The 26246-nt window shown below is 38.0% G+C and overlaps 1 protein-coding gene across 5 annotated transcripts in view; it reads right to left on the reverse strand.

Moving 5' to 3' along the window:
• FRMD4A (FERM domain containing 4A) overlaps positions 1-26246 on the reverse strand; it is an 818993-nt gene that overhangs the window by 109418 nt on the left and 683329 nt on the right. For all 5 annotated transcript variants that reach the window (XM_053716492.1, XM_053716495.1, XM_053716493.1 and 2 more), the window contains exon 11: positions 16120-16206. In XM_053716492.1, coding sequence (XP_053572467.1) covers positions 16120-16206 — 87 coding nt within the window. The remainder of the gene's footprint in view (positions 1-16119; positions 16207-26246) is intronic.

Below are 26246 nucleotides of genomic sequence, written 5' to 3' on the forward strand. Positions count from 1 at the left end.
GAAATGGTTGTATTACGGACCCGGGATTCTATTGGACCGCTGCTCCATAACCCTGTCCGCCTGCTCTGAGCAGACGGACAGGAATCGCCGGAAATCAACCCGATCGAATACGATCGGGTTGATTGACACCTCCCTGCTGGCGGCCGATTGTCCGCGAGTCAGCAGGGGGCGGCGTTGCACCAGCAGCTCTTGTGAGCTGCTGGTGAAATGTTAAATGCGAAGAGCGTATTGCTCTCCGCATTCAGCGAGGTCTTGCGGACCTGATCCGCAGATAGACTTTTTATTTTTTATTTTAGTGATCTAAATATACTAAGTGTTTTTAGTGGCTCCAAAGGAAATTATACTGTTATGGAGCTGAACAAACATGTATTGCATCTGTCCACAATTATTCAATAACAAATTATCTGATGAATTTGAAATACACCAGCAAGATATTATTCAATCAATGGTCCCTTCTTAATCAAGAAGTGTCTCTTTTTCATGTTTAAATGGACAGACTACTCCAGAATTTGTATTGTTTAAAAAGAATGATAATCCCTTTATTACCCATTCCCCAGTTTTGCATAACCAACATTAGTACACTTTTTACCTCTGTTTTTACCTTGTAGCTAAGCCTCTGCAGACTGCCCCCTTATTTTAGTTTTTTTGACAGACTTGCATTTTAGCCAATCAGTGCTGACTCATAAATAACTCAATGGGAGTGACCCCAATGTTATCCATGTGGCACACATGAACTTGCACAGTCTAACTGTGAAAAACTGTCATAACTGAGATAGTGAGTACGAAATTAGCATATGAGCCTACCTAGGTTTAGCTTTCAACAAAGAATACCAAGAGAACAAAGCAAATTTGATGATAAAGGTAAATTAGAAAGTTGTTTTATAATTGCATGACCTATCTGTCTCTTCAAGCCTTACAGATCTCAACTCGCCAGCTTGGACCCTGAAGGAACCATGTAGTCAACTACTTTCTGTGATATATCTAAATGTATTTACACATGTTCCTGAGCATCTTTTTATTTTCATACTTATATAGGCAAAGCCCATCTTCACTAAGAAAGCAGTGGGAGTTGTCTTTATCTGCAAGTAACTTGTATTAGTATTAGAGTTGCCACCTCAGCCATGTATAAGTTATACAAGGTGCAGGGAATTGTGCAAACCATGTAACGTGTAACTCATAACTGACCATGAAACATGACTAATTAGTATTGCCTAGAAAACCAATGCTGCTGTATTAGTTTCATATATATATAGAATACAAGGTTATGAAATACCAAAGGAAAAGTAAAAATGAAACTAATTCTATAATTGCACAACCTACCACTTTTTTTAATGACAGATCAACCTCCTTTTTCTGAATGGTTTATAATGCAGCACTATATATATGGAAACCATGATAAAAATTATACATAGAAAAAAAGTTATTTATGTAAGAAATATTTATTTAACCCTCCTGGTTAAGGTATGTGTGTCTGGAGACAAAATATGCCCTTGGCTAATATTAAATATATAAAAATACTGTCGTGTGACTTTTGTTCAAATTTAAGGAATGTGTTAAATTGACATTTATAGCTAAAAGTGTTTCCATGGTGAGCACAATGCTATCTTTATGGCACACATGAACTAACGCTGTCTAGCTGTGAAAAACTGTCATACCTGAGAGAAGAGGCGGCCTTCAAAGGCTTACAAATTAGCATATGAACCTAACTAGGTTTACCTTTTAACAAAGAATACCAAGAGAACAAAGCAAATTTCAGGATAAAAGTAAATTGCTAAGATGTTTAAAATTGCATGCCCTTTCGGAATCATAAAAGTTTAATTTTGACTAGACTGTCCCTTTAAAAGCAATATCATCAACACAGTGCAGAGATAACCTATTTTGTCAGTACTTACTCCAGAAGAAGTTGTTTTTATTTTTTGTATAACAAGAGAAAGTAATAAATACCATACATCCAAAGGAATGTTAGTTATTACACGTACCAAATTTTATTTAATAAATAAATAAGACTATTTTCTGATATTTAGATTTATGACCATACAATGCAGCTACAGATGTTGTTTAAGATTCTAATGGCGGAAATCTGACTACTGTCATGTGCAGAGACATAATGACTTTGTTCTTAAAGTGATTAAGAATTATTATTCATTTAGAAACAAATACAGATTGTGTTCACCAGAACACAGATTTTTTTTGAGTGCTGGTAAATGGATTCATATCTCTTCCTCTTATTGTCTGAAGAGACAAAACCAGGAGCGCTATATTCACTGTACTGTATACGATGAACAATCAATTTCCTGTTTAGTCAACAGCTTTAGAAAAATGACAATTTTTTTTTAAGCCGTTGCCAAAAGCAAACGGTAACACATTTGCAAATCATTGCAAACCAAGAAAATAAAAATACAATTATTAATCTGTGTAAATGATGCTGTGGCGAACAGTTAATAATTAAAGCAATGGTAAACTTTACCTTTAATAAAAACAGAAACGGAATGTTAGTAATATTTTAGATAAAGTTTAATTCATCAGATGTAATAAAGATGCACTATAATACATTAAAAAATTATATATAAAATTCAAATTCCCCGCGCTTTTCCACCCACTTCATAGGTACATTTTTCTGTGAGCTAAAGGTTTGAATTAAACTCCATCTAAAATATCAGTGCAATTCCAGATCTGATTTTAAAAAGGGGAGAGTTTACATCTCTTTAAAGACTTGCCACTTTTACCTGTGGTTAGAAAGTTTATGCACAAGGGACATATTTACTACTTTGTGAAGAGATATGTAAGGATCAGGGTACTAACCAGTGCAAAGCTAGTGGGTACATTTACCAACCTGTGCAATAAAGGCCAGAATTTTATTATTATATATAGAGAAAATGTATATATATGTACTGCATAGAGCATGTACATAGTCTGTGATCTCATATGGGCATATAGCTGGTATAACAGCGCTGTATGGAGCATGTATCTAGTCTGATGTGGGCAGTTATCTATTATAAAGAGGTTGCAAGGAGCATGCATGTGGTCTGGATACTGACAAGGGTATTTAGATGTATAAATAAGCTGCATACAGAATATCACCTGGGGTACAAGCTAAGGCTGCCAATATCATTACCAGTAACCAACAGGTTCTTGTTTACTATTCTTTTCAGTTTGCTTTAAACTTTTCAAATTGGAGTCTTTTTTAAATCATCTTGGCAGCTAACTATATATAAGAGATGGTGGTTATCGAGCACAGCTGTCTCTAGCAGACCCTTTTGTTGGCCTCTCTGATATGGTAAGGGTTAAATAAAAACATAGGTACTATAAAGATAGGTTCTACAAATAAGAGTACTGTTCTGTATTAGAGCCTATCTGGTGTAACTATTGGTACCACACACATACAACAGAGAACATTCCACTGAACCGATGACATAAGTGGAACTGCAGGCGTAACCACCGAACCAAAATGTCATACCACATGCGAGCCAGAAATAAAAACTGTAAACTAAGTATTGTTCTTGCCAGCAACATGCAAAGTGAGAAGACGATCTGAGCAAAATATTTGGCTGTAAAAAGCCGTTGTTAAATTATACATATGATTATTATTACTTCTTCGTATCATAGTTGAACCATAACTTAGTTTTATCCTTAGGGGAGTCTTACTGAACATCTTTTATATATATATTTGTCTAAATTCCTCAACTGTTATAATTTTTCTCATTACAGAAAGAGATACAAACAGAATAAGAAACTGGACGTTCTCCTATATTTAACACTGAATTGACTAGTTACTTTTTCTTGCATATATGATATCTATACACTTTACCAAATAACAAGCAAATGCAAATATTTTCAATAAATTGTATTAAAATGGCTTAATCACTGCAAAATAAGGTTTTTCACAATGTGCAAAGAGAATGTGGGGAATTTACATGCTTTTTAATATTAAATTATTATTATAATTAATTTGTAGAGCACCAACAGATTCCACAGCATAAACATGCAATTATTTCCTTTGAATTTTCTAGTTTGTGTGTGTGTGTGCGCGTGCATGTGTAGTCTGACTCAAACTTCTGCTGAGCATGTCTTAACTTATTTTTTCAGCTGTTTGCTCTAGATAGATAAACTTTTTCAGTATATCTAAGACCACAAAAGGTTAATAAGTTCAGTGTGTGAAAGAGAGAGAGGTGTGCAGAGTATATATTGTTCATTTTTTTAAACTCCCTATACAAAGAATTTCCCTGCATTTGAAGGGCCGGATTTATAATAAGGCAAAGTAAACATAGGGGGACGCTTGTCGCTGCCTATTATAAATATTGGTCAGCTGGGTGCCAGGAGCTAAATAAAAGCACCATGCGTGCATGGCAGTCATCTTTGTTAAGGTGGTATTGCAAATGCATGGCATTCAGTTTCCCTCTCTCTGCATACGCAATGCTGTTATTTCACTGCCAGTGGCTATCTTAGTTAAGGTTGCTAGCACAGTGGTGAGTGGGGAGGGGCACTTCAGATTTTGGTACCTACAGGCACCGGGGCTTTAAATCCGGCCTTGTACATTTGAATGAGAACTCTGGAATTAACAAACCTATTAATAATGTATAAGAGAACATGCCAGATACCACCCATAAACTCCTGGAAAAAATAAAATCCAGATACAACCCAGACACAGAAGGGAGTTGAGATTGCTAATTCACAGCACTGAGTTGAATGCATACTCTTCAGATCTAAATGGCATTTTAATGCACAGTGCTTCACTGTAATTAGAATCCTGCTTTATAGATGAGTCACTTTGTAAAAGAGGCATTAGTCACAGGGTAACCCCATAGGATGTCATTTCTTCTCTTCTCAGATTAACTGTGAACTGTTTTTGGAAACCAAGTAAACATCTGCTAACCTGAGATACTTTCATTTTCAACAAGTTCTGTACATTTGTTTCTAACTCATAGGGAGTCTATAAGAAAAGAAGTTCTCACTTCGTTAACCATATAGGTAGCAAAAGGAGCTGCATCACAGGGATGCTCTACAGCACTGGTTTCCAAAACTGTCCTTAGGACTCCCTAACAGGCCAGATTTTCAGGATTAACTTGGGGACAGCAAGTAAAATAACCATGGTTACTAATCAGCTGATTTTTTTTACCTCTGCTCCAGTTAAGATATCCTCAAAATATGACTTGTTAGGGAGGCCTCGGGACAGGTACCTTGAGATTTTTACATAAAATGTTATGTTTAATGAAACAACTTATTATATAATTTTATTATTTATTTTGTCCATTTTCATCTAATTGAGCGCTAAAAATTATATATTTTCATTATTTATTTTGTCAATTTTCATCTAATTGAGCGCTAAAAATTAAGCAATTGCTAACCTTGATACATAGCAGTCCCTGTTTGGCTTTATCAGATAGCAAAAGCAAAACAATGCATTTTATACTAACTTTATGACTGTGACTAGCCTTGTTGTCTGCAGACTAAAGCCCAGATTGGCTTCTCAAAATAAGGCAAATATTGCATGGAGTTTGGCAATTGAAAAATAATTGCAGTAAAATGATGTTAATTTGTTCTAAAACATTAAGACTTGGCTGATATGTTATTCTATAGCAACACAACAGAAATGTCTTGTAATTACAAGGTGTATGCTGTCCCTTTAAGCCCAAGTCCATAACTGATTTTGCCAACCACCTGTTACTGAGATGCTGGAAAAGTCACAGTTTGCTGCCATATTCAGGCACATGATTGTGGTGTATAGTCATGTAGATGCACAAATCCAGCCAAATACCCTACATGTATGTCCATTCTCTGGAGCCATACTAGTGAATATGTCAGAGGAACCTGGCAAGCCAGTAAAAAGCCATCACACTAACCTAACCACTGATGATCAGACATCATACCGAGCAAGGGCTTTTGAACACCATAACAGTCATGAAGTTTTATAAGTTTTTCCCCCTGGTGGTCTAAACTTCCTTTATCCAGCAAATGTAATCACCAGCCTCTAGCAATAGATCGTCCTGTAATAAATGTTGTGGTCTCAGCCTACTGCTTATTAAATCCTGAACCAATCATGCAAATATATCTATTTTTTACAATAATAAAAAAGACGAAACAAAAATGTTTCCAGAGAGCTGTAGGCATCTTGGTTTAGATACATAAGTATTTTTTTTCCCTTGTAATATAACCAAGATGTTCCCAAGCTAGATTCCCTAATCAATTCAACTCCATACAGTCAGTGCTTCCAAATTGATTTAGTTAATTTAGTGACAGATGCACAGTCTGACATCACTATGACCTCTCATATGCATATAACCTATTTTATGTTTAACTCCCTTTTACCTTTGTCTTGGAAAGGATACAATTTGTCAGCTAGTAGGTAAAGTAATTTAAAATGTCATTTAATATAATTCCCCATAAATGTATCATTAAAAATTAAGTAACAGCTATATATATATATATATATATATATATATATATATATATATATATATATATATATATATATATATATATCTGTAACAATACATTGCTTTTGCTGTATAAATTGTTTGTCCCCTGTTCATTAGTGATGATGAAAATCAAATTCTGTAACCTAAGTCTGCTGCAAAGTGCTTCAGATTCACAAATCAGGCTACATACATACTACGCAGTGACTGTTCAGAGAAGTATGAAAACTCATTTACAGATAGTCATTATTGGCATAAATCAAGTAAGATACTCACTTGGGTTTACTTTTCAGTTTGTTAATACAATGTGCAGCTTTGCAGATCATTACCAATGTGAAAGTAAACCCTTACAAATCAGCCAGCATATCAAATTTTCCACAAACTAATTTTGAGCCCAACCTGAAATGCTTCCATTGCAGTCACACGTATCATATTCAGATTTGGGAACAATGGCCAAGAATCACACTTTAATAACTCTATGTGTATTGCTGAGGTTTGCTGCTTGCCTCAACAAATTGTCATAACTGCAATTTGCTCTTCATCCACAGCACACTCAGCAGCCATCTTGGATGAGGAATATGTTAGTGAACATGTATATTGCTTTGACTTTCCTCTACTAAAATGAATGCCCTTGGTGGTGCTTAGCATCAATTCTAAAATAAAGCAGTACATGGAAGACCACAATCTGACACAGTAACTTTGATATGTACTTTTCCACTTCTTTGGCCATATATAAAATCACATGCTCTATCCAATATTTTAAGACCAGTAAATACAGTAGATTTGCATAATCAACAAAAGCATGATAGCAAGACAATGCAATAGCACTTCAACAAGACAATGCAAGTCTGAACTTCAAATGAGTAGTAGTTTTTTTTTCCTGCTAAATATCTATATCTATTTCCACTCCTCCTGTATCATGTGACAGCCATCAGCCAATCACAAATGCATATACTGTACATATATTCTGTGAATTCTTGCACATGCTCAGTGTGCACATTTTCTTAATGCAATTAAATTGGAAAGTTGTTTAAAATTATATGCTCTAACTGAATCATGAAAGTTTGATTTTCACGTGAGTGTCCCTTTTATCTCCATGAAAGTTTTTCAGGGCATTGCTAACAAGTATAATTACATCTAAACACTCTCTCTGTGTAGTGACAGTGATAGCAACATTTGCACCTCACTACCCAGAATACCTATCTGCAGGGGAACCGCAACAATTGGCATATATAGGTATGCACAATTACTTTTTCACACTGTTCTATTTGTAAGGTACCAGAAAATAGGTAGGAATGGAATATAGGAATATGTAGACTAAATCCAACCCTATATGTTATTACCATCAACATACATCACATTTTTGGTGTAACCTATATAGACCAACTGGAACAGATGTGTTTGTTTACAGTGAATTTCATATCTCTCTCTAAAGTAAAATTCTTATGAAAACATAAAATGTGCTAATTTGCTATATAATTTTATCCACAAATATATATGCACTTACAAGATTAAAATAAATGTGGTACAGTTCTTAATGCTTCTCACAGCCGGCTTGTTGTAATTGCCGAGCGTTGCTGCACTAGAAGTGACTGACAGGTGAATCCGGATACCGTGTCAGCAAGATCTGTGGCAAGATTAAACCCCTCTTGAAGAAGCCCGGCCGCTGACCGGGGGAAACGCGTCAGGGTATTGGACTGACAATTCAGGCTGGAATATGTTTAAGGGTCCTGGTATCCTGCACTCACAAACAGCCACAGATCTTGCTGACACGGTATCCGGATTCACCTGTCAGTCACTTCTAGTGCAGCAACGCTCGGCAATTACAACAAGCCGGCTGTGAGAAGCATTAAGAACTCTACCACCCACGATCCTCCTAATTGCAGCACATTTATTTTAATCTTGTAAGTGCATATATATTTGTGTATTATACTGTGTCATTAAACGCTTTCATTTGAGTCCTGCCTTTTGCGCCATTTCTTCTCTCTCCACATACACTTGTTCCTGCATACGAAGCCCTGGGTAGGAAATACCAGGCTGGATTAAAGGCAGCAAGGTTTGGGCACAGTGACTTCCCTGGAATTGAAGGGATTACAGAAACTAACTACTTGGAAATATTTTTTGAAAATATTGACAAACACCCCTGAGCACAGGAAGTTTTATTGGATTCACTTACTTCCACTCAAGGTACTGTCAACTTGCAATATTGCAACTATTCTGTCAATAAGAAGGTTATCATCCACCTTGATTCTACAAAAGTATTATTATTAGTTTTATTTATATATCTATCTTTATAATTACCGGACATAATTGCAAATATACATTTAGTTCAACATTTTTCTGGGTATAGCGCATTTTATTATTATTGCTATATAATTTTATCATTGCATGAATTCTCACTGGTGGTAACTACGTGTGTTACCCTCACAAAGATGTTAACATAAACTTGCGGTAAGAGAACACAATGCATTGGCCCTCCTGAGTGGGACATCGGCCAATCAGAAACAGTAAATTCACACAGTCACCAGCCATCTATCATGTGATACTCATGAGCTTTAACTAAGCATTTAACCCTTTTGTGGGCGTTAAGTCCATAGCTAATAGAGAATAATAGAGAATGATTAGTATTTGTGCAATAATAAAATGTTCTACTGAATAAGAGCATTGTATTATTGTATTAGAATGTTCCTTTTAACTAACTGCTTCTACTCCATACTATGTCAATATATACAAAACATAGATCACATTACTCACATTATTGATATGGCTCTGTTCCTACACTATATAAAGTATGCTTTATGGCATTACAATTCTAATTTTTCTGTACAGTCAATGGTTCATTATCCAATTTACATTCCCCTGCAGATGCATTTTGCAAATTATACAACTAACTCTCAGCAAATATAAATTAGGATATTTCCTTTAAGTGTATTCTCACTGCAACAGAAAATAAGTCTCCTCTACAGTAAATTGTACATGATATTATCCGGCAGGCGGGTTACTTGTCTGGCTGGGCTACGCCAACACCCAACATGGAAGTCTGCTGTTGAAGCTTTGTTTATCCCCTGGAATAATTAAGAGCTGCTGGAAGAATAACTGTTTATGATAAGACAGCTTGCATGACTAAGGTTCACCAGTGGCAGTTAAACCACCCACACTCCTGCTTCCTAACGCAAGGAAACAACAAACTAGCATGCCAGATACTAGCTAAAGTATATTGTTAAATCTCCCATTCACTGAACATATATTATATCTACATGCTGTTTCTCATAATATAGCTTTTTATTTTATTTAAAGAGGGTTTGTTTGTTTTTAATATAAGAGAAGTATGAATAAAACCTTAAAGATATATTCAAATTGAGTCCACCCCAAAAGGTTAAAGGGACATTGTACACTAGATTTTCCTTTGCATAAATGTTTTGTAGATGCTCCATTTATATAGCTCATCTGGGGGTGTTTTTGAAACAATGTATAGTTTTTGCTTATTTTTAAATAACATTATGCTGACTTTTTTGAGTGTGAAGTGTACAACAATATGTGAATAAAGTGGTAACATCCTTATTGAAGAAACTGGGTGCAAGTTATTTCTTTGGAGTGTGTTTGGAGACTCTGCACCGGCCATTGTTACCTTACAGGGAGTGCTAAGGTTGTGTAAGATATATATATATATTGTAACAATTAAATAAAATTTTGGGATTAAGACCCAGCGAGTGCCTTCTATCTGTTGGAACTATATTTGGGATTTTTAAGTGCACCTTGGGCACAGCGTGCTATAATGGCCTAATAAGAGTATTACCAGGAGTGCTTAAAGGGACAGTCAACACCAGAATTTTTGTTGTTTAAAAAGAAAGATAATACCTTTATTACCCATTCCCCAGTTTTGCACAACCAACACAGTTATATTAATATACTTTTTACCTCTGTAATTATCTTATATCTAAGCTTCTGCTGACTGCCCCTTATTTCAGTTCTTTTGACAGACATGCAGTTTAGCCAATCAGTGCTCAGTCCTAGGTCACTTTACGTGCATGAGCTCAATGTTATCTATATGAAACATGTGAACTAATGCCCTCTAGTGGTCAAAATGTATTCAGATTAGAGGCAGTCTTCAAGGTCTAAGAAATTAGCATATGAACCTCCTAGTTTTAGCTTTCAACTAAGAATACCAAGAGAACAAAGCACAATTGGTGATAAAAGTAAATTGGGAAGTTGTTTAAAATTGCATGCCCTATTTAAATCATGAAAGTTTTTTTTGGACTTGACTGTCCCTTTAAGTATACTTGAATTATATATATATATAATCCTTTTAGTTGTTGAACATTTAATTGTTAATCACATTGAAAACAGTTTTCTTTGCATGTCTAGATCAGTAACAAACAAGATTGTAAGTCATCTAAACTTTCAGTGGCATATACAGTCATCTAATCTTTCAGCGGCATACACAGTCTGTATGAGGAACGCAACGCCAGGGACTTTTTGTTCCTGTGAAGAACCAGTGAAGCGATGAATGCTTCTAGGTTTAACAGGGAGAGCCCGGCAGTTACCATGGATTAAGAGAAAACTATGTGAGACCTAATAAGGCAGATTTGTGCAGACTTGACAACTGAAATATTAGAGAAGACGCTGATTAATAAAACAAGAAAATAAAGGAAATGCCCAACACTGCACTATGGAAGCAGTAAAACAGTGATGGATACTCAGAGAGATATCAAGTGATATTAGAGATCCATGAGTTAAATGGGTATAAAGATGCATTAGAGGTTTGAAAACAGAAGTTCATTTGATTATATTTTTTTTAATTTTAGTTATACGCTGTATCCAAATCACGACAGTTTAATTTTGACTTTAATTTTCTCATTTTAATAAAAGGTTTACCTGGGATATCAGCCAATTTAAGTACGGATGTGGAGCATTGCTTCGTTATAAAATGAGCAAGAAGTTTTATTTTAAAACAATATGCAATATTTAAATCATTTTGCAAATATATTAGAGGAGACAAAGAACTGACTGCAGGATTAATACTATTAGATGCCTGCAGGTCTCACGGTTATTCAATAAGGAATGCTTTTTATGGATTGGAATTAGATTAATAAAAGCTCTTTCTGCTGTCTGCGTCTCTTGAAAGGACCCATAACTTACACAGAATTCAATCAGGTATCTGCTTAGCCTCAGTCTGCCCTTCATCCTGTCTGTCCAGTGACTCAGCCCATTTTAGCCAGGGTGTGTGCAGTGATACATGACCTCCCTAATACAGCCATATGCTGCATAAATCTATACAAGGGGCAGCATTAGATTCATGAGCTTTAGGTGATTTTACTCAAATAAAATGTGAATGCAATTTTCCTTTAAAATAAAAAGGTGCATTAATATAGCATACAAGTTAAATAGTGTGTTGGGGCTATTTTTTTAATGTACTTTGAGACATTTGTGCATAAAAAAATGATAATTTTGCTTTTTTTTTAATCTAAAAGATTGTAAACCTGTCCAGTTCCTCAGTACCATTATCTAGCAACTCACTGTGTTCTTATCAAAAGCATTTTATAGGCTAATTTACTGAAAAATGCATTAAATGGAAGTTACGCTCAAAATGTTCTTTAGTGATTCAGACAGAGAATACAATTTAAACAAATTAGCTTTGTTCCCGTAATATTCTTTATTGAAGAGATACCCAGGGTAGTGTCTGGAGCACGGCATTGCAAGAAATAGTGCTGCCCTCTAGTGTTCTTGCATATGGATAACATTGTAGCAAAACTGCTGCTATATAGTGCTACAGACATGGGCAGGCTCCTAAGCTTACATCCCTGCTTCAACAAAAGATACCAAGAGAACAAAGAAAAATGGATAATAGAAGTAAATTAGAAAGTTGTTTAAAATTGTATGCTCTACCAGAATCATGAAAGAAAAAATGTGGGTTTTATATCCCTTTAAACGGCATTCATGATTCACTTTAAAATCAAATCAAGAAAAATTTGGGTTTTGTGTCCCTTTAAAGTCAGCTCTGAAGCAGCACTTTACTGCTGGTCTGGAGCAGAACATATTTGTAGACACCAATAAGCAGTAGCTTTCAGCTTAGGATCATTACCATTTTGCAGCACCAGAGATAGCGATAAAGATAACTGCTAGGCAGAATATAATGATGTATTTAAAGCAAAGATTAGTCTGATAATAATGTGCAAAAACAAACCTATATTAGTTGTATAAACATGTACGAAGTGTAAAGTTTTAGTTTCATTTTAGTAACAGGCTGTGCAATGTTGTTAGTTATTACAAGAAGCCTATTTTACTTATCTGATCTCTCCTAATGAGGCCATTTAGATATGGCTGTAAATGAGCTGAAAAGTTACAGTGACTCTTTAAAGGGACACTCAAGTCAAGATTTAAACTTTCATGATTCAGATAGAGCAGCAATTTTAAACAACTTTCCAATTTACTTCCATTAACAAAATGGGCACAGTCTTTTTTATATTCACACTTCTTGATTCACCAGTTCCTACTGAGCATGTGCAAGAATTCATAGAATATATACCTATCTGCATTTGTGATTGGCAGATGGCTGTCACATGATACAGGAAAGACACATAACTTTGAAATTTGTCAGAAAAAAAATCTACTACTTATTTGAAGTTCAGACTAAGTGCATTGTCTTGTTATCATGCATGTGTTGATTGTGAAAATCTACTGTAGTTACTGGTCCTTTAACAATGTGTTTAACAAATTTATGGGTTTAAGCTAAGTAACAAAATTTTTCCCCCTAATTGTTATCACATTTTTTATTAATAAAAAATTAAATAAAACAACAACAACTGACTAAACTCTCAACCATCAAACACTACCACCCACTAAGATCAATAGCCCAGATTTTTAACTGATATAACAAAATAACATTTGTCTGATTTATTTGCTCGTGTCTTGTGCCCTTCACAGCCAAGATTATTATGTTTTGTTTGTTTGTTTTATTTTCTGTACAGAATTTGGCAACTTTTCATTTTAACATAAAGCCAAGTTTCTGAAACACTAAAAGTCACTATGTACAAGGATGTTTGTAGACCATATTCCCAGTGGGAGGCTAATAAGTGTAATTTATCAGCAGGGGTTATACCAATATATAAACCTACCCTACACTGTGGCTTCATGGGAGTCCTGTGATATGTAAATGACTCTATTATCTGCTGCTGGTGGGAACTATTCCCCTCAAGGGTTAAGATGCTATATATTTATGTTATCACTAAAACAGTGACTGCCACAGATATAGATTAGCCATGCTTTTCTGACTAATGGAGGATTATTTTAAGGTATGTGGGGGAGTGACCAGGGAAGTATATATTTCTGTATATTTGATTGTATAAGCTATTTGAGGAGAACATTTCCATTAGGTTGCAAAGCAAAGGAGCTTTATTTATTACGTATGTTTTGATTTATAAAATTATACTGACATTTACCTTTGACATAATAAAAGCACAGCTTCTGCACATATATGAACCAGAGAGCCTATACTCTTATCTGAAGTATAAGGAATATTTCTCATATAGCACAGAAGCAATTCAATATCTTTGTGTTGAAAACAGTTTAAGCTAAAGCTGTTTAAAGGAACATTAAAAGGACAGTACACTGTAAAATTGTTTTTATATTAATGTATTTTTAATTACTTGTTATACCAGCTGCAGAGTATAAAATGTATGAGAAATTGAATTTTCAGGTTTATTTGTGTTTATGAAGTAGCTGGTTTTGTGCTTTTAAACCACAGCCTATTACAATGGGTTAAGCCTTAGGTAATATCAGATCTCATTATGTTATCACTTTGTGTACACACACTAGCTTCCTTATCTTATATTTGTCTGGAAAACTAAAGCTCAATACATAGAGAGAACAATGGAAAATTGTTATTCTTTAACGATCCTGCACCCCACTGGGAGTGTCATTTCTTCTGCTGGCTGTGTTTAGTTAGGTAATTCAATCGCTGAGACTCCAGTATCAAAACTTTCAGTATAGTTTGGGATACCACAAGCTTAATCAGCTATTTCAGAAGCCAAAATAGGGGTAAAAGAGCTACTTGTAAACAATTTAATACACTCCAACAGGTAAAGTGGATCATTGGGAACAATTTAAATGTGGTAACCCTCCATACCTCCCCTCTGTCCCAGATCTTGTGGGGTTGTCACAGTTTGTGAGGTCTCTCTTGCATCTTGCTCCATCAGGAAAAAAAATCGCTTGATTTCCAGGGTCCTCCCACAACACCCAACCCTAACCCTGAAATGGCCCTTCCTGCCCACACAATAAGTACCAATGGGCAACTGGCCACAAGTACCCCTCGCTTCCCTAACCCGAAAAGTATGAAAAGGTAGTTTATTCAGAATTAACCCCCCGCTACACACCCCAACAATTTTAGCCCATATCTCTCAACGATGCATGGTGGGCTTATACACCCAAAAAACAACCAATGATCAGTGATTTGTATTAAAATTAATACATAAAACATTTGAGAGCACAGACGTTGGAATCACTAGTCCTGACAGTTTGCTACTGCCCGCAAATGCTTCCGTCCCAGGCAACAATGCACCACTGTGACCACTGCATAGGCCAGTGCAGATACAACACACTGAAAGTATGATTTTTTGTTTGCTCTTTCTAGTTCAGAGGCTAAAGGAGGAGTAATGTACAAGGTGCGTATCCTAAACACTTGTCAGTCAAGTTATTCTTACCCAGATAAAGGCTCTGATCTGGTTAAAACATATGGCCACTCACACAGATAGTAATATTTATTTTGCAGCCTTGTTGCACCTAGTTGTTTGGAAACAATACAATTATATTTTGATTGCCCTTTTATGGTGACTATTGGCATGGTCAGGGGGAACCATAGCCCCTCTACATATACAACATATGATGTCATCAAACTGAGTCATTCACAAATAACATCAAAAGACACACATCTGTTACAAAGTCAGTGAGTCAGACCAGAGGTTTACTTTGCAGCTCTTTTGATATTTAAAATGACACCTCACTAATTATTTTATTATTATTTGCAAATAATATAGTGTTATATTATTATTCAGGATTAATTATCTATCACAATTATTAGAAACAATACAGTATAGCATTAAAGGGACAGTGTAGTAAAAATTAAATGTTCATGATTTTAATTTACTTTTATCATCAAATTTGCGTTGTTCTCTTGGTATTCTCTGTTGAAAGCTAAACCTAGGTAGGCTCAAACTGATTTCTAAGCCCTTGCAGGCCGCCTCTTATCTCAAGTGTGACAGTTTTTCACAGCTAGACAGTGCTAGTCCATAAGAGCTATATAGATAACATTGTGCTCACTCCAGCACTGATTGGCTAAAATGTAAGTCTGTCAAAAGAACTGAAATAAGGGGCAGTCTGCAGAGGCTTAGATACAAGGTAATCACAGAGGTAAAAAGTGTATTAATATAATCGCGTCACAATGTGATGAAGATGCCCCTTTATAAAGCACATTGGTTTTAATAATTAGTCTATGCTCTTTTTTCAATTGATTATTATCTATGCCAATTTAATTTAGCCTATGTTTCTGCCTAATTCATAACAATCAGTTTTGTATTTTACAGAATAACCAGCACAGAAGTTATATCTTTATAATAATTTTATTATATTTTTTTGAACTTCATTCCACATTTCCATTTACTGTGTATTATAATCACATTCACTATCAGTATATGAAGTAAAGTAAATGTACCTTTCTTGGCTTCACTTTATCATGATAGTCATACTGAAATATTCCTTTGTAGCTAAGCCCCAGCCACCAGGGGATTCCTTGCTTGTCCTGTGGAAAGTAAAACAGATACTGAGAAAATATGAAGCACTCAAAAGATCCAACCTCAAAGTCCACTAGCTGAAAAGTACTAGAAAAGAGAAAGAACAGTGACTGCACCTTAATTATTTCACTTGCACTCAAATATTGTAAAAATCTGCCCTCTTAGTGGGTCCCAGGGACAAGGCTTGAAGAATATTGTTCTTAGAAGAGAGTTGTGAATGACAGAGAAGAAATCAGAAAGGAAAACAAAAGATCGTAAGGGAAGAGGAAAAGGAGATAAGTGGTGCAGAGATCAAGGAAATGAGAGAGGATATATGAGACAGAAAGAGGAGAGACAAATAAGTGAAGAAGTGAGAGATGGGAAGATGTTTAGTTATTATTATTCTTTATTTATAAAGCGCCAACAGATTCCGCAGCGCTGCCCATGGGTACAAAGATAAAAGTAAAACGGAGAAACAATACAATAAAAGACAAAATTGTACAGACAAATACAGGGGGAATTGAGGGTCCTGTTCCTGTGGGAACTTACAATCTAAATGGGTAGGAGGGTGAGAAACAGGAGGTGGGGACTGCAAAGGTGAGAATGATATTAGTGAGGAGATAGATGAGGGCAACTGTTAGCTAAGTGAAGTTCATTTGTTACTGAGTCGGTAGATAAGCATCCCTGAACAAAAAGGTCTTTAGGGAACGTTTAAAGGAGGAGAGGTTGGGGGAAAGTCTGACAGCTCAAGGAAGTGCATTCCAGAGGGTTGGTGCCGCACAAGAGATTTATGCATGCATGTATGTGTGTGTGTGTGTGTATGTTTGTGGAACCAGCAAATTACAGGCCTTGTTACTACAGCATGGGGGGGTAAACAGTGTCACTACACAGTACCACTATATACAGTACGGGGGAGGGGGCTGGACCATGTCACAGACTACTGTGGTCACTTTATAAAGTACTGGGGCGGGTAGGGTCAGGCCAGCCATCTCACCGGCAGATTACAGACTGTGTCACTAACTCACTATATACAGTACTGGTGGGTTACACAGTGTCACTATATACAGTAATAGGGAGCCAGGCCATCTCACAGACTGTGGGCACAGGGTACCTCCTTTTGCAGACATGTAATCTGATTCACATTTTTTTTCTGTGTTAAATGTTTAAAAAATAAAATAAAAAAAATGTATCAAATTCACCATTTTTTGGGGGGTGGGGGGCCCTTTTTAGATTCTTGCACCTGGGCCCTGTGGTTTCTAGTTACGCCTCTGTTTTTAGCAGAAAGGAAATTGTTAGTAACCTTGGTGAAGGCAGTCTCAGTTGAGTGTTAGGGACGGAAGCCAGATGGAGTTAAAGATGGAGTTTAGATAGAGTTGAATTTATAAAAGAGAATGAGATAGAATGAAAGATCGGAAAGTGCAATGGGATGTGGAGAAGCAAGATGGTAATGAAAGAGGGAAGAGAGTTGAAAGGAGAGATAAGAGGATAAGATGGCATAGATTGCTAGGTGGGATGGAGAGGAGCAAAAGTGAAATTGTAGAAAATGTGAGCCATGAAAGTGATAGCAAAGAGAGTAACAGGACAGATCAGAATTAGTCATGGATCTGCCTAATGAGATGGCAAAGAATGACAAGAGATAGAAGGGATGGAGGAAAAAGAGGTAGATGGAAGGGGTGGTGAGGGGTAGATGGAATGGGAGGCGAGAGGTAGATGGAAGGGGAGGCGAGAGGAAGATGGAAGTAGAGGCGAGAGGTAGATGGAAGAAGAGGCGAGAGGTGATGGAAGGGGAGACGAGAGGTAGATGGTAGGGGAGGGGAAAAGTAGAAGGGGAGACGAGAGGTAGATGGAAGGGGAGGAGTAGAAGGGGAGACGAGAGGTAGATGGAAGGGAAGGCGAGAGGTAGATGGAAGGGGAGGCGAGAGGTAGATGGAAGGGGAGGCGAGAGGTAGATGGAAGGGGAGGCGAGAGGTAGATGGAAGGGAAGGCGAGAGGTAGATGGAAGGGAAGGCGAGAGATAGATGGAAGGGGAGGCGAGAGGTAGATGGAAGGGGAGTCGAGAGGTAGATGGAAGGGGAGACGAGAGGTAGATGGAAGGGGAGACGAGAGGTAGATGGAAGGGGAGACGAGAGGTAGATGGAAGGGGAGACGAGAGGTAGATGGAAGGGGAGACGAGAGGTAGATGGAAGGGGAGACGAGAGAAAATTCTTGATTACATTTTATGAAGGTTTAGAATGTACAATATATAAAAATAAAAGAACACTGGGGAACAATTATATAAAACAAGAGATATAGGAAGAAATCTGAAGGATGGGTGGGCTCAACAAACAAACTTCACTGTATACAAAGGCATACATAATACACAATTAGTAGAATTGGATCTCACTAAAGGCATACATAATACACAATTAGTAGAAATTGATCTCACTATATACAAAGACATACAAAATACACAATTAGTAGAATTCAATCTCACTATATACAAAGACATACATAATACACAATTAGTAGAATGTGATCTCACTATATACAAAGACATACATAATACACAATTAGTAAAATTAAATTACACTTTATTCAAAGACATACATAATACATAATTAGTAGAATTGTATTTCACTATATACAAAGACATACATAATACATAATTAGTAGATTTGGATTTCACTATATACAAAGGCATATATAATACACAATTAGTAGAATGTGATCTCACTATATACAAAGACATACGTAATACATAATTAGTAGAATGTGATCTCACTATATACAAAGACATACGTAATACATAATTAGTAGAATGTGATCTCACTATATACAAAGACATACGTAATACATAATTAGTAGAATGTGATCTCACTATATACAAAGGCATACATAATACACAATTAGTAGAATGTGATCTCACTATATACAAAGACATACGTAATACATAATTAGTAGAATGTGATCTCACTATATACAAAGACATACGTAATACATAATTAGTAGAATGTGATCTCACTATATACAAAGGCATACATAATACACAATTAGTAGAATGTGATCTCACTATATACAAAGACATACGTAATACATAATTAGTAGAATGTGATCTCACTATATACAAAGACATACATAATACACAATTAGTAGAATTAAAAGCATAAACATATACCCAGGGACAAAGTTTTCCCAAATGCAAAAGTATATCTCCCCCAAATGGGAATGTTTTCAATCTCTAGCTGTGGGGTCAGTAATGTGTAGCTGGATATGTAAACACATAAATAAATAGCTCTTACACACCATCTAGTGTGTCTATAAGATTTAGCACAAAGCCGGCTAATCACACTCTTTATCAGCACGATGACCACAGCTGTGATTACTGGCTCCCTGTCTGGATATGATGTATTATTCACTTTAGTTAATGTAAGGGAAGACTAATGCATTTCCCAGGTGAAATCTCATATCTTTCCTTATCAATAATTCAACAACTTCCTTCACCTTATTCCTCTGCTACCAAAGAAGCTCTTAACTCCGGAGATAAAATGAATTAGCAAAATATGTAGGGGTTAAATATACAGAGAGCAAAACTAGTTAACACAGGCAGACAACACAGTGTGTGAGTCCATTTAGTATAATATTATTTAATAGCATTTTTATTTTCATGTGAATCCTAACAGAAGAGAATATAGTGCTACATACTCTAATCCTCATATACAAAACAGCAGTAGTTAAAGGGACAGTACACTGTAAAATTGTTTTTATATTATTGTATTGTCAATGACTTGTTATACCAGCTGCAGAGTATAAAATGTATGAGAAATTGCACTTTCAGGTGTATTTGTGTATATGAAGTAGCTGGGTTTGTGCTTTTAAACCACAGCCTATTACAATGGATTAAGCTTCAGGTAATATCAGATCTCATTATGTTATCACTTTATGAACACAGACTTGGTTCTTTATCTTATATTTGTCTGGAAAACTAAAGCTCAATACATAGAGAGAACAATGGGAAATTATCATTTTATTACTCAACTATCCTGCAACCCACTGAGAGTGTAATATCTGCTGCTGGCTGTGTTTACTTAGGCTATTCAATAGAATATACTCCAGTATAGAAACTTTCACAATAGGTTGGGCTACCAAAGGCTAAATCAGCTATTTCAAATGCCAAAAACAGAATTTATGTTTACCTGATAAATTACTTTCTCCAACGGTGTGTCCGGTCCACGGCGTCATCCTTACTTGTGGGATATTCTCCTCCCCAACAGGAAATGGCAAAGAGCCCAGCAAAGCTGGTCACATGATCCCTCCTAGGCTCCGCCTACCCCAGTCATTCGACCGACGTTAAGGAGGAATATTTGCATAGGAGAAACCATATGATACCGTGGTGACTGTAGTTAAAGAAAATAAATTATCAGACCTGATTAAAAAACCAGGGCGGGCCGTGGACCGGACACACCGTTGGAGAAAGTAATTTATCAGGTAAACATAAATTCTGTTTTCTCCAACATAGGTGTGTCCGGTCCACGGCGTCATCCTTACTTGTGGGAACCAATACCAAAGCTTTAGGACACGGATGATGGGAGGGAGCAAATCAGGTCACCTAGATGGAAGGCACCACGGCTTGCAAAACCTTTCTCCCAAAAATAGCCTCAGAAGAAGCAAAAGTATCAAACTTGTAAAATTTGGTAAAAGTGTGCAGTGAAGACCAAGTCGCTGCCCTACATATCTGATCAACAGACAGAAGCCTCGTTCTTGAAGGCCCATGTGGAAGCCACAGCCCTAGTGGAATGAGCTGTGATTCTTTCGGGAGGCTGCCGTCCGGCAGTCTCGTAAGCCAATCTGATGATGCTTTTAATCCAAAAAGAGAGAGAGGTAGAAGTTGCTTTTTGACCTCTCCTTTTACCGGAATAAACAACAAACAAGGAAGATGTTTGTCTAAAATCCTTTGTAGCGTCTAAATAGAATTTTAGAGCGCGCACAACATCCAAATTGTGCAACAAACGTTCCTTCTTTGAAACTGGTTTCGGGCACAGAGAAGGTACGATAATCTCCTGGTTAATGTTTTTGTTAGAAACAACTTTTGGAAGAAAACCAGGTTTAGTACGTAAAACCACCTTATCTGCATGGAACACCAGATAAGGAGGAGAACACTGCAGAGCAGATAATTCTGAAACTCTTCTAGCAGAAGAAATTGCAACCAAAAACAAAACTTTCCAAGATAATAACTTAATATCAACGGAATGTAAGGGTTCAAACGGAACCCCCTGAAGAACTGAAAGAACTAAGTTGAGACTCCAAGGAGGAGTCAAAGGTTTGTAAACAGGCTTGATTCTAACCAGAGCCTGAACAAAGGCTTGAACATCTGGCACAGCTGCCAGCTTTTTGTGAAGTAACACAGACAAGGCAGAAATCTGTCCCTTCAGGGAACTTGCAGATAATCCTTTTTCCAATCCTTCTTGAAGGAAGGATAGAATCTTAGGAATCTTAACCTTGTCCCAAGGGAATCCTTTAGATTCACACCAACAGATATATTTTTTCCAAATTTTGTGGTAAATCTTTCTAGTTACAGGCTTTCTGGCCTGAACAAGAGTATCGATAACAGAATCTGAGAACCCTCGCTTCGATAAGATCAAGCGTTCAATCTCCAAGCAGTCAGCTGGAGTGAGACCAGATTCGGATGTTCGAACGGACCTTGAACAAGAAGGTCTCGTCTCAAAGGTAGCTTCCATGGTGGAGCCGATGACATATTCACCAGATCTGCATACCAAGTCCTGCGTGGCCACGCAGGAGCTATCAAGATCACCGACGCCCTCTCCTGATTGATCCTGGCTACCAGCCTGGGGATGAGAGGAAACGGCGGGAATACATAAGCTAGTTTGAAGGTCCAAGGTGCTACTAGTGCATCCACTAGAGCCGCCTTGGGATCCCTGGATCTGGACCCGTAGCAAGGAACTTTGCAGTTCTGACGAGAGGCCATCAGATCCATGTCTGGAATGCCCCACAGTTGAGTGATTTGGACAAAGATTTCCGGATGGAGTTCCCACTCCCCCGGATGCAATGTCTGACGACTCAGAAAATCCGCTTCCCAATTTTCCACTCCTGGGATGTGGATTGCAGACAGGTGGCAGGAGTGAGACTCCGCCCATTGAATGATTTTGGTCACTTCTTCCATCGCCAGGGAACTCCTTGTTCCCCCCTGATGGTTGATGTACGCAACAGTTGTCATGTTGTCTGATTGAAACCGTATGAACTTGGCCCTCGCTAGCTGAGGCCAAGCCTTGAGAGCATTGAATATCGCTCTCAGTTCCAGAATATTTATCGGTAGAAGAGATTCTTCCCGAGACCAAAGACCCTGAGCTTTCAGGGATCCCCAGACCGCGCCCCAGCCCATCAGACTGGCGTCGGTCGTGACAATGACCCACTCTGGTCTGCGGAAGGTCATCCCTAGTGACAGGTTGTCCAGGGACAGCCACCAACGGAGTGAGTCTCTGGTCCTCTGATTTACTTGTATCCTCGGAGACAAGTCTGTATAGTCCCCATTCCACTGACTGAGCATGCACAGTTGTAATGGTCTTAGATGAATGCGCGCAAAAGGAACTATGTCCATTGCCGCTACCATCAAACCTATCACTTCCATGCACTGCGCTAAGGAAGGAAGAGGAACGGAATGAAGTATCCGACAAGAGTCTAGAAGTCTTGTTTTTCTGGCCTCTGTCAGAAAAATCCTCATTTCTAAGGAGTCTATTATTGTTCCCAAGAAGGGAACCCTTGTCGACGGAGATAGAGAACTCTTTTCCACGTTCACTTTCCATCCGTGAGATCTGAGAAAGGCCAGGACGATGTCCGTGTGAGCCTTTGCTTGAGGAAGGGACGACGCTTGAATCAGAATGTCGTCCAAGTAAGGTACTACAGCAATGCCCCTTGGTCTTAGCACAGCTAGAAGGGACCCTAGTACCTTTGTGAAAATCCTTGGAGCAGTGGCTAACCCGAAAGGAAGCGCCACGAACTGGTAATGCTTGTCCAGGAATGCGAACCTTAGGAACCGATGATGTTCCTTGTGGATAGGAATATGTAGATACGCATCCTTTAAATCCACCGTGGTCATGAATTGACCTTCCTGGATGGAAGGAAGAATTGTTCGAATGGTTTCCATCTTGAACGATGGAACCTTGAGAAACTTGTTTAAGATCTTGAGATCTAAGATTGGTCTGAACGTTCCCTCTTTTTTGGGAACTATGAACAGATTGGAGTAGAACCCCATCCCTTGTTCTCCTAATGGAACAGGATGAATCACTCCCATTGTTAACAGGTCTTCTACACAATGTAAGAATGCCTGTCTTTTTATGTGGTCTGAAGACAACTGAGACCTGTGGAACCTCCCCCTTGGGGGAAGCCCCTTGAATTCCAGAAGATAACCTTGGGAGACAATTTCTAGTGTCCAAGGATCCAGAACATCTCTTGCCCAAGCCTGAGCGAAGAGAGAGAGTCTGCCCCCCACCAGATCCGGTCCCGGATCGGGGGCCAACATTTCATGCTGTCTTGGTAGCAGTGGCAGGTTTCTTGGCCTGCTTTCCCTTGTTCCAGCCTTGCATTGGTCTCCAAGCTTGCTTGGCTTGAGAAGTATTACCCTCTTGCTTAGAGGACGTAGCACTTTGGGCTGGTCCGTTTCTACGAAAGGGACGAAAATTAGGTTTATTTTTGGCCTTGAAAGGCCGATCCTGAGGAAGGGCATGGCCCTTACCCCAAGTGATATCAGAGATAATCTCTTTCAAGTCAGGGCCAAACAGCGTTTTCCCCTTGAAAGGAATGTTAAGTAGCTTGTTCTTGGAAGACGCATCAGCTGACCAAGATTTCAACCAAAGCGCTCTGCGCGCCACAATAGCAAACCCAGAATTCTTAGCCGCTAACCTAGCCAATTGCAAAGTGGCGTCTAGGGTGAAAGAATTAGCCAATTTGAGAGCATTGATTCTGTCCATAATCTCCTCATAAGGAGGAGAATCACTATCGACCGCCTTTACCAGCTCATCGAACCAGAAACATGCGGCTGTAGCGACAGGGACAATGCATGAAATTGGTTGTAGAAGGTAACCCTGCTGAACAAACATCTTTTTAAGTAAACCTTCTAATTTTTTATCCATAGGATCTTTGAAAGCACAACTATCTTCTATGGGTATAGTGGTGCGTTTGTTTAAAGTGGAAACCGCTCCCTCGACCTTGGGGACTGTCTGCCATAAGTCCTTTCTGGGGTCGACCATAGGAAACAATTTTTTAAATATGGGGGGAGGGACGAAAGGAATACCGGGCCTTTCCCATTCTTTATTTACAATGTCCGCCACCCGCTTGGGTATAGGAAAAGCTTCTGGGAGCCCCGGGACCTCTAGGAACTTGTCCATTTTACATAGCTTCTCTGGGATGACCAAATTGTCACAGTCATCCAGAGTGGATAATACCTCCTTAAGCAGAGCGCGGAGATGTTCCAACTTAAATTTAAACGTAATCACATCAGGTTCAGCTTGTTGAGAAATGTTCCCTGAATCTGTAATTTCTCCCTCAGACAAAACCTCCCTGGCCCCATCAGACTGGTTTAGGGGCCCTTCAGAACCATTATTATCAGCGTCGTCATGCTCTTCAGTATCTAAAACAGAGCAGTCGCGCTTACGCTGATAAGAGTGCATTTTGGCTAAAATGTTTTTGACAGAATTATCCATTACAGCCGTTAATTGTTGCATAGTAAGGAGTATTGGCGCGCTAGATGTACTAGGGGCCTCCTGAGTGGGCAAGACTCGTGTAGACGAAGGAGGGAATGATGCAGTACCATGCTTACTCCCCTCACTTGAGGAATCATCTTGGGCATCATTGTCATTGTCACATAAATCACATTTATTTAAATGAGAAGGAACTCTGGCTTCCCCACATTCAGAACACAGTCTATCTGGTAGTTCAGACATGTTAAATAGGCATAAACTTGATAACAAAGTACAAAAAACGTTTTAAAATAAAACCGTTACTGTCACTTTAAATTTTAAACTGAACACACTTTATTACTGCAATTGCGAAAAAATATGAAGGAATTGTTCAAAATTCACCAAAATTTCACCACAGTGACTTAAAGCCTTAAAAGTATTGCACACCAAATTTGGAAGCTTTAACCCTTAAAATAACGGAACCGGAGCCGTTTTTAACTTTAACCCCTTTACAGTCCCTGGTATCTGCTTTGCTGAGACCCAACCAAGCCCAAAGGGGAATACGATACCAAATGACGCCTTCAGAAAGTCTTTTCTATGTATCAGAGCTCCTCACACATGCGACTGCATGTCATGCCTCTCAAAAACAAGTGCGCAACACCGGCGCGAAAATGAGGCTCTGCCTATGATTTGGGAAAGCCCCTAAAGAATAAGGTGTCTAAAAAAGTGCCTGCCGATATAATCTTATCAAAATACCCAGATTAAATGATTCCTCAAGGCTAAATATGTGTTAATAATGAATCGATTTAGCCCAGAAAAAGTCTACAGTCTTAATAAGCCCTTGTGAAGCCCTTATTTACTATCTTAATAAACATGGCTTACCGGATCCCATAGGGAAAATGACAGCTTCCAGCATTACATCGTCTTGTTAGAATGTGTCATACCTCAAGCAGCAAGAGACTGCTCACTGTTCCCCCAACTGAAGTTAATTCCTCTCAACAGTCCTGTGTGGAACAGCCATGGATTTTAGTAACGGTTGCTAAAATCATTTTCCTCATACAAACAGAAATCTTCTTCTCTTTTCTGTTTCTGAGTAAATAGTACATACCAGCACTATTTTAAAATAACAAACTCTTGATTGAATAATAAAAACTACAGTTAAACACTAAAAAACTCTAAGCCATCTCCGTGGAGATGTTGCCTGTACAACGGCAAAGAGAATGACTGGGGTAGGCGGAGCCTAGGAGGGATCATGTGACCAGCTTTGCTGGGCTCTTTGCCATTTCCTGTTGGGGAGGAGAATATCCCACAAGTAAGGATGACGCCGTGGACCGGACACACCTATGTTGGAGAAATAGGGTTAAACAATTTAAAACACTCCGGCAGTTAAAATGAATAAT

The sequence above is a fragment of the Bombina bombina genome, chromosome 6 (assembly GCF_027579735.1).
Source record: "Bombina bombina isolate aBomBom1 chromosome 6, aBomBom1.pri, whole genome shotgun sequence".
Taxonomy (NCBI): Eukaryota; Metazoa; Chordata; class Amphibia; order Anura; family Bombinatoridae; genus Bombina; species Bombina bombina.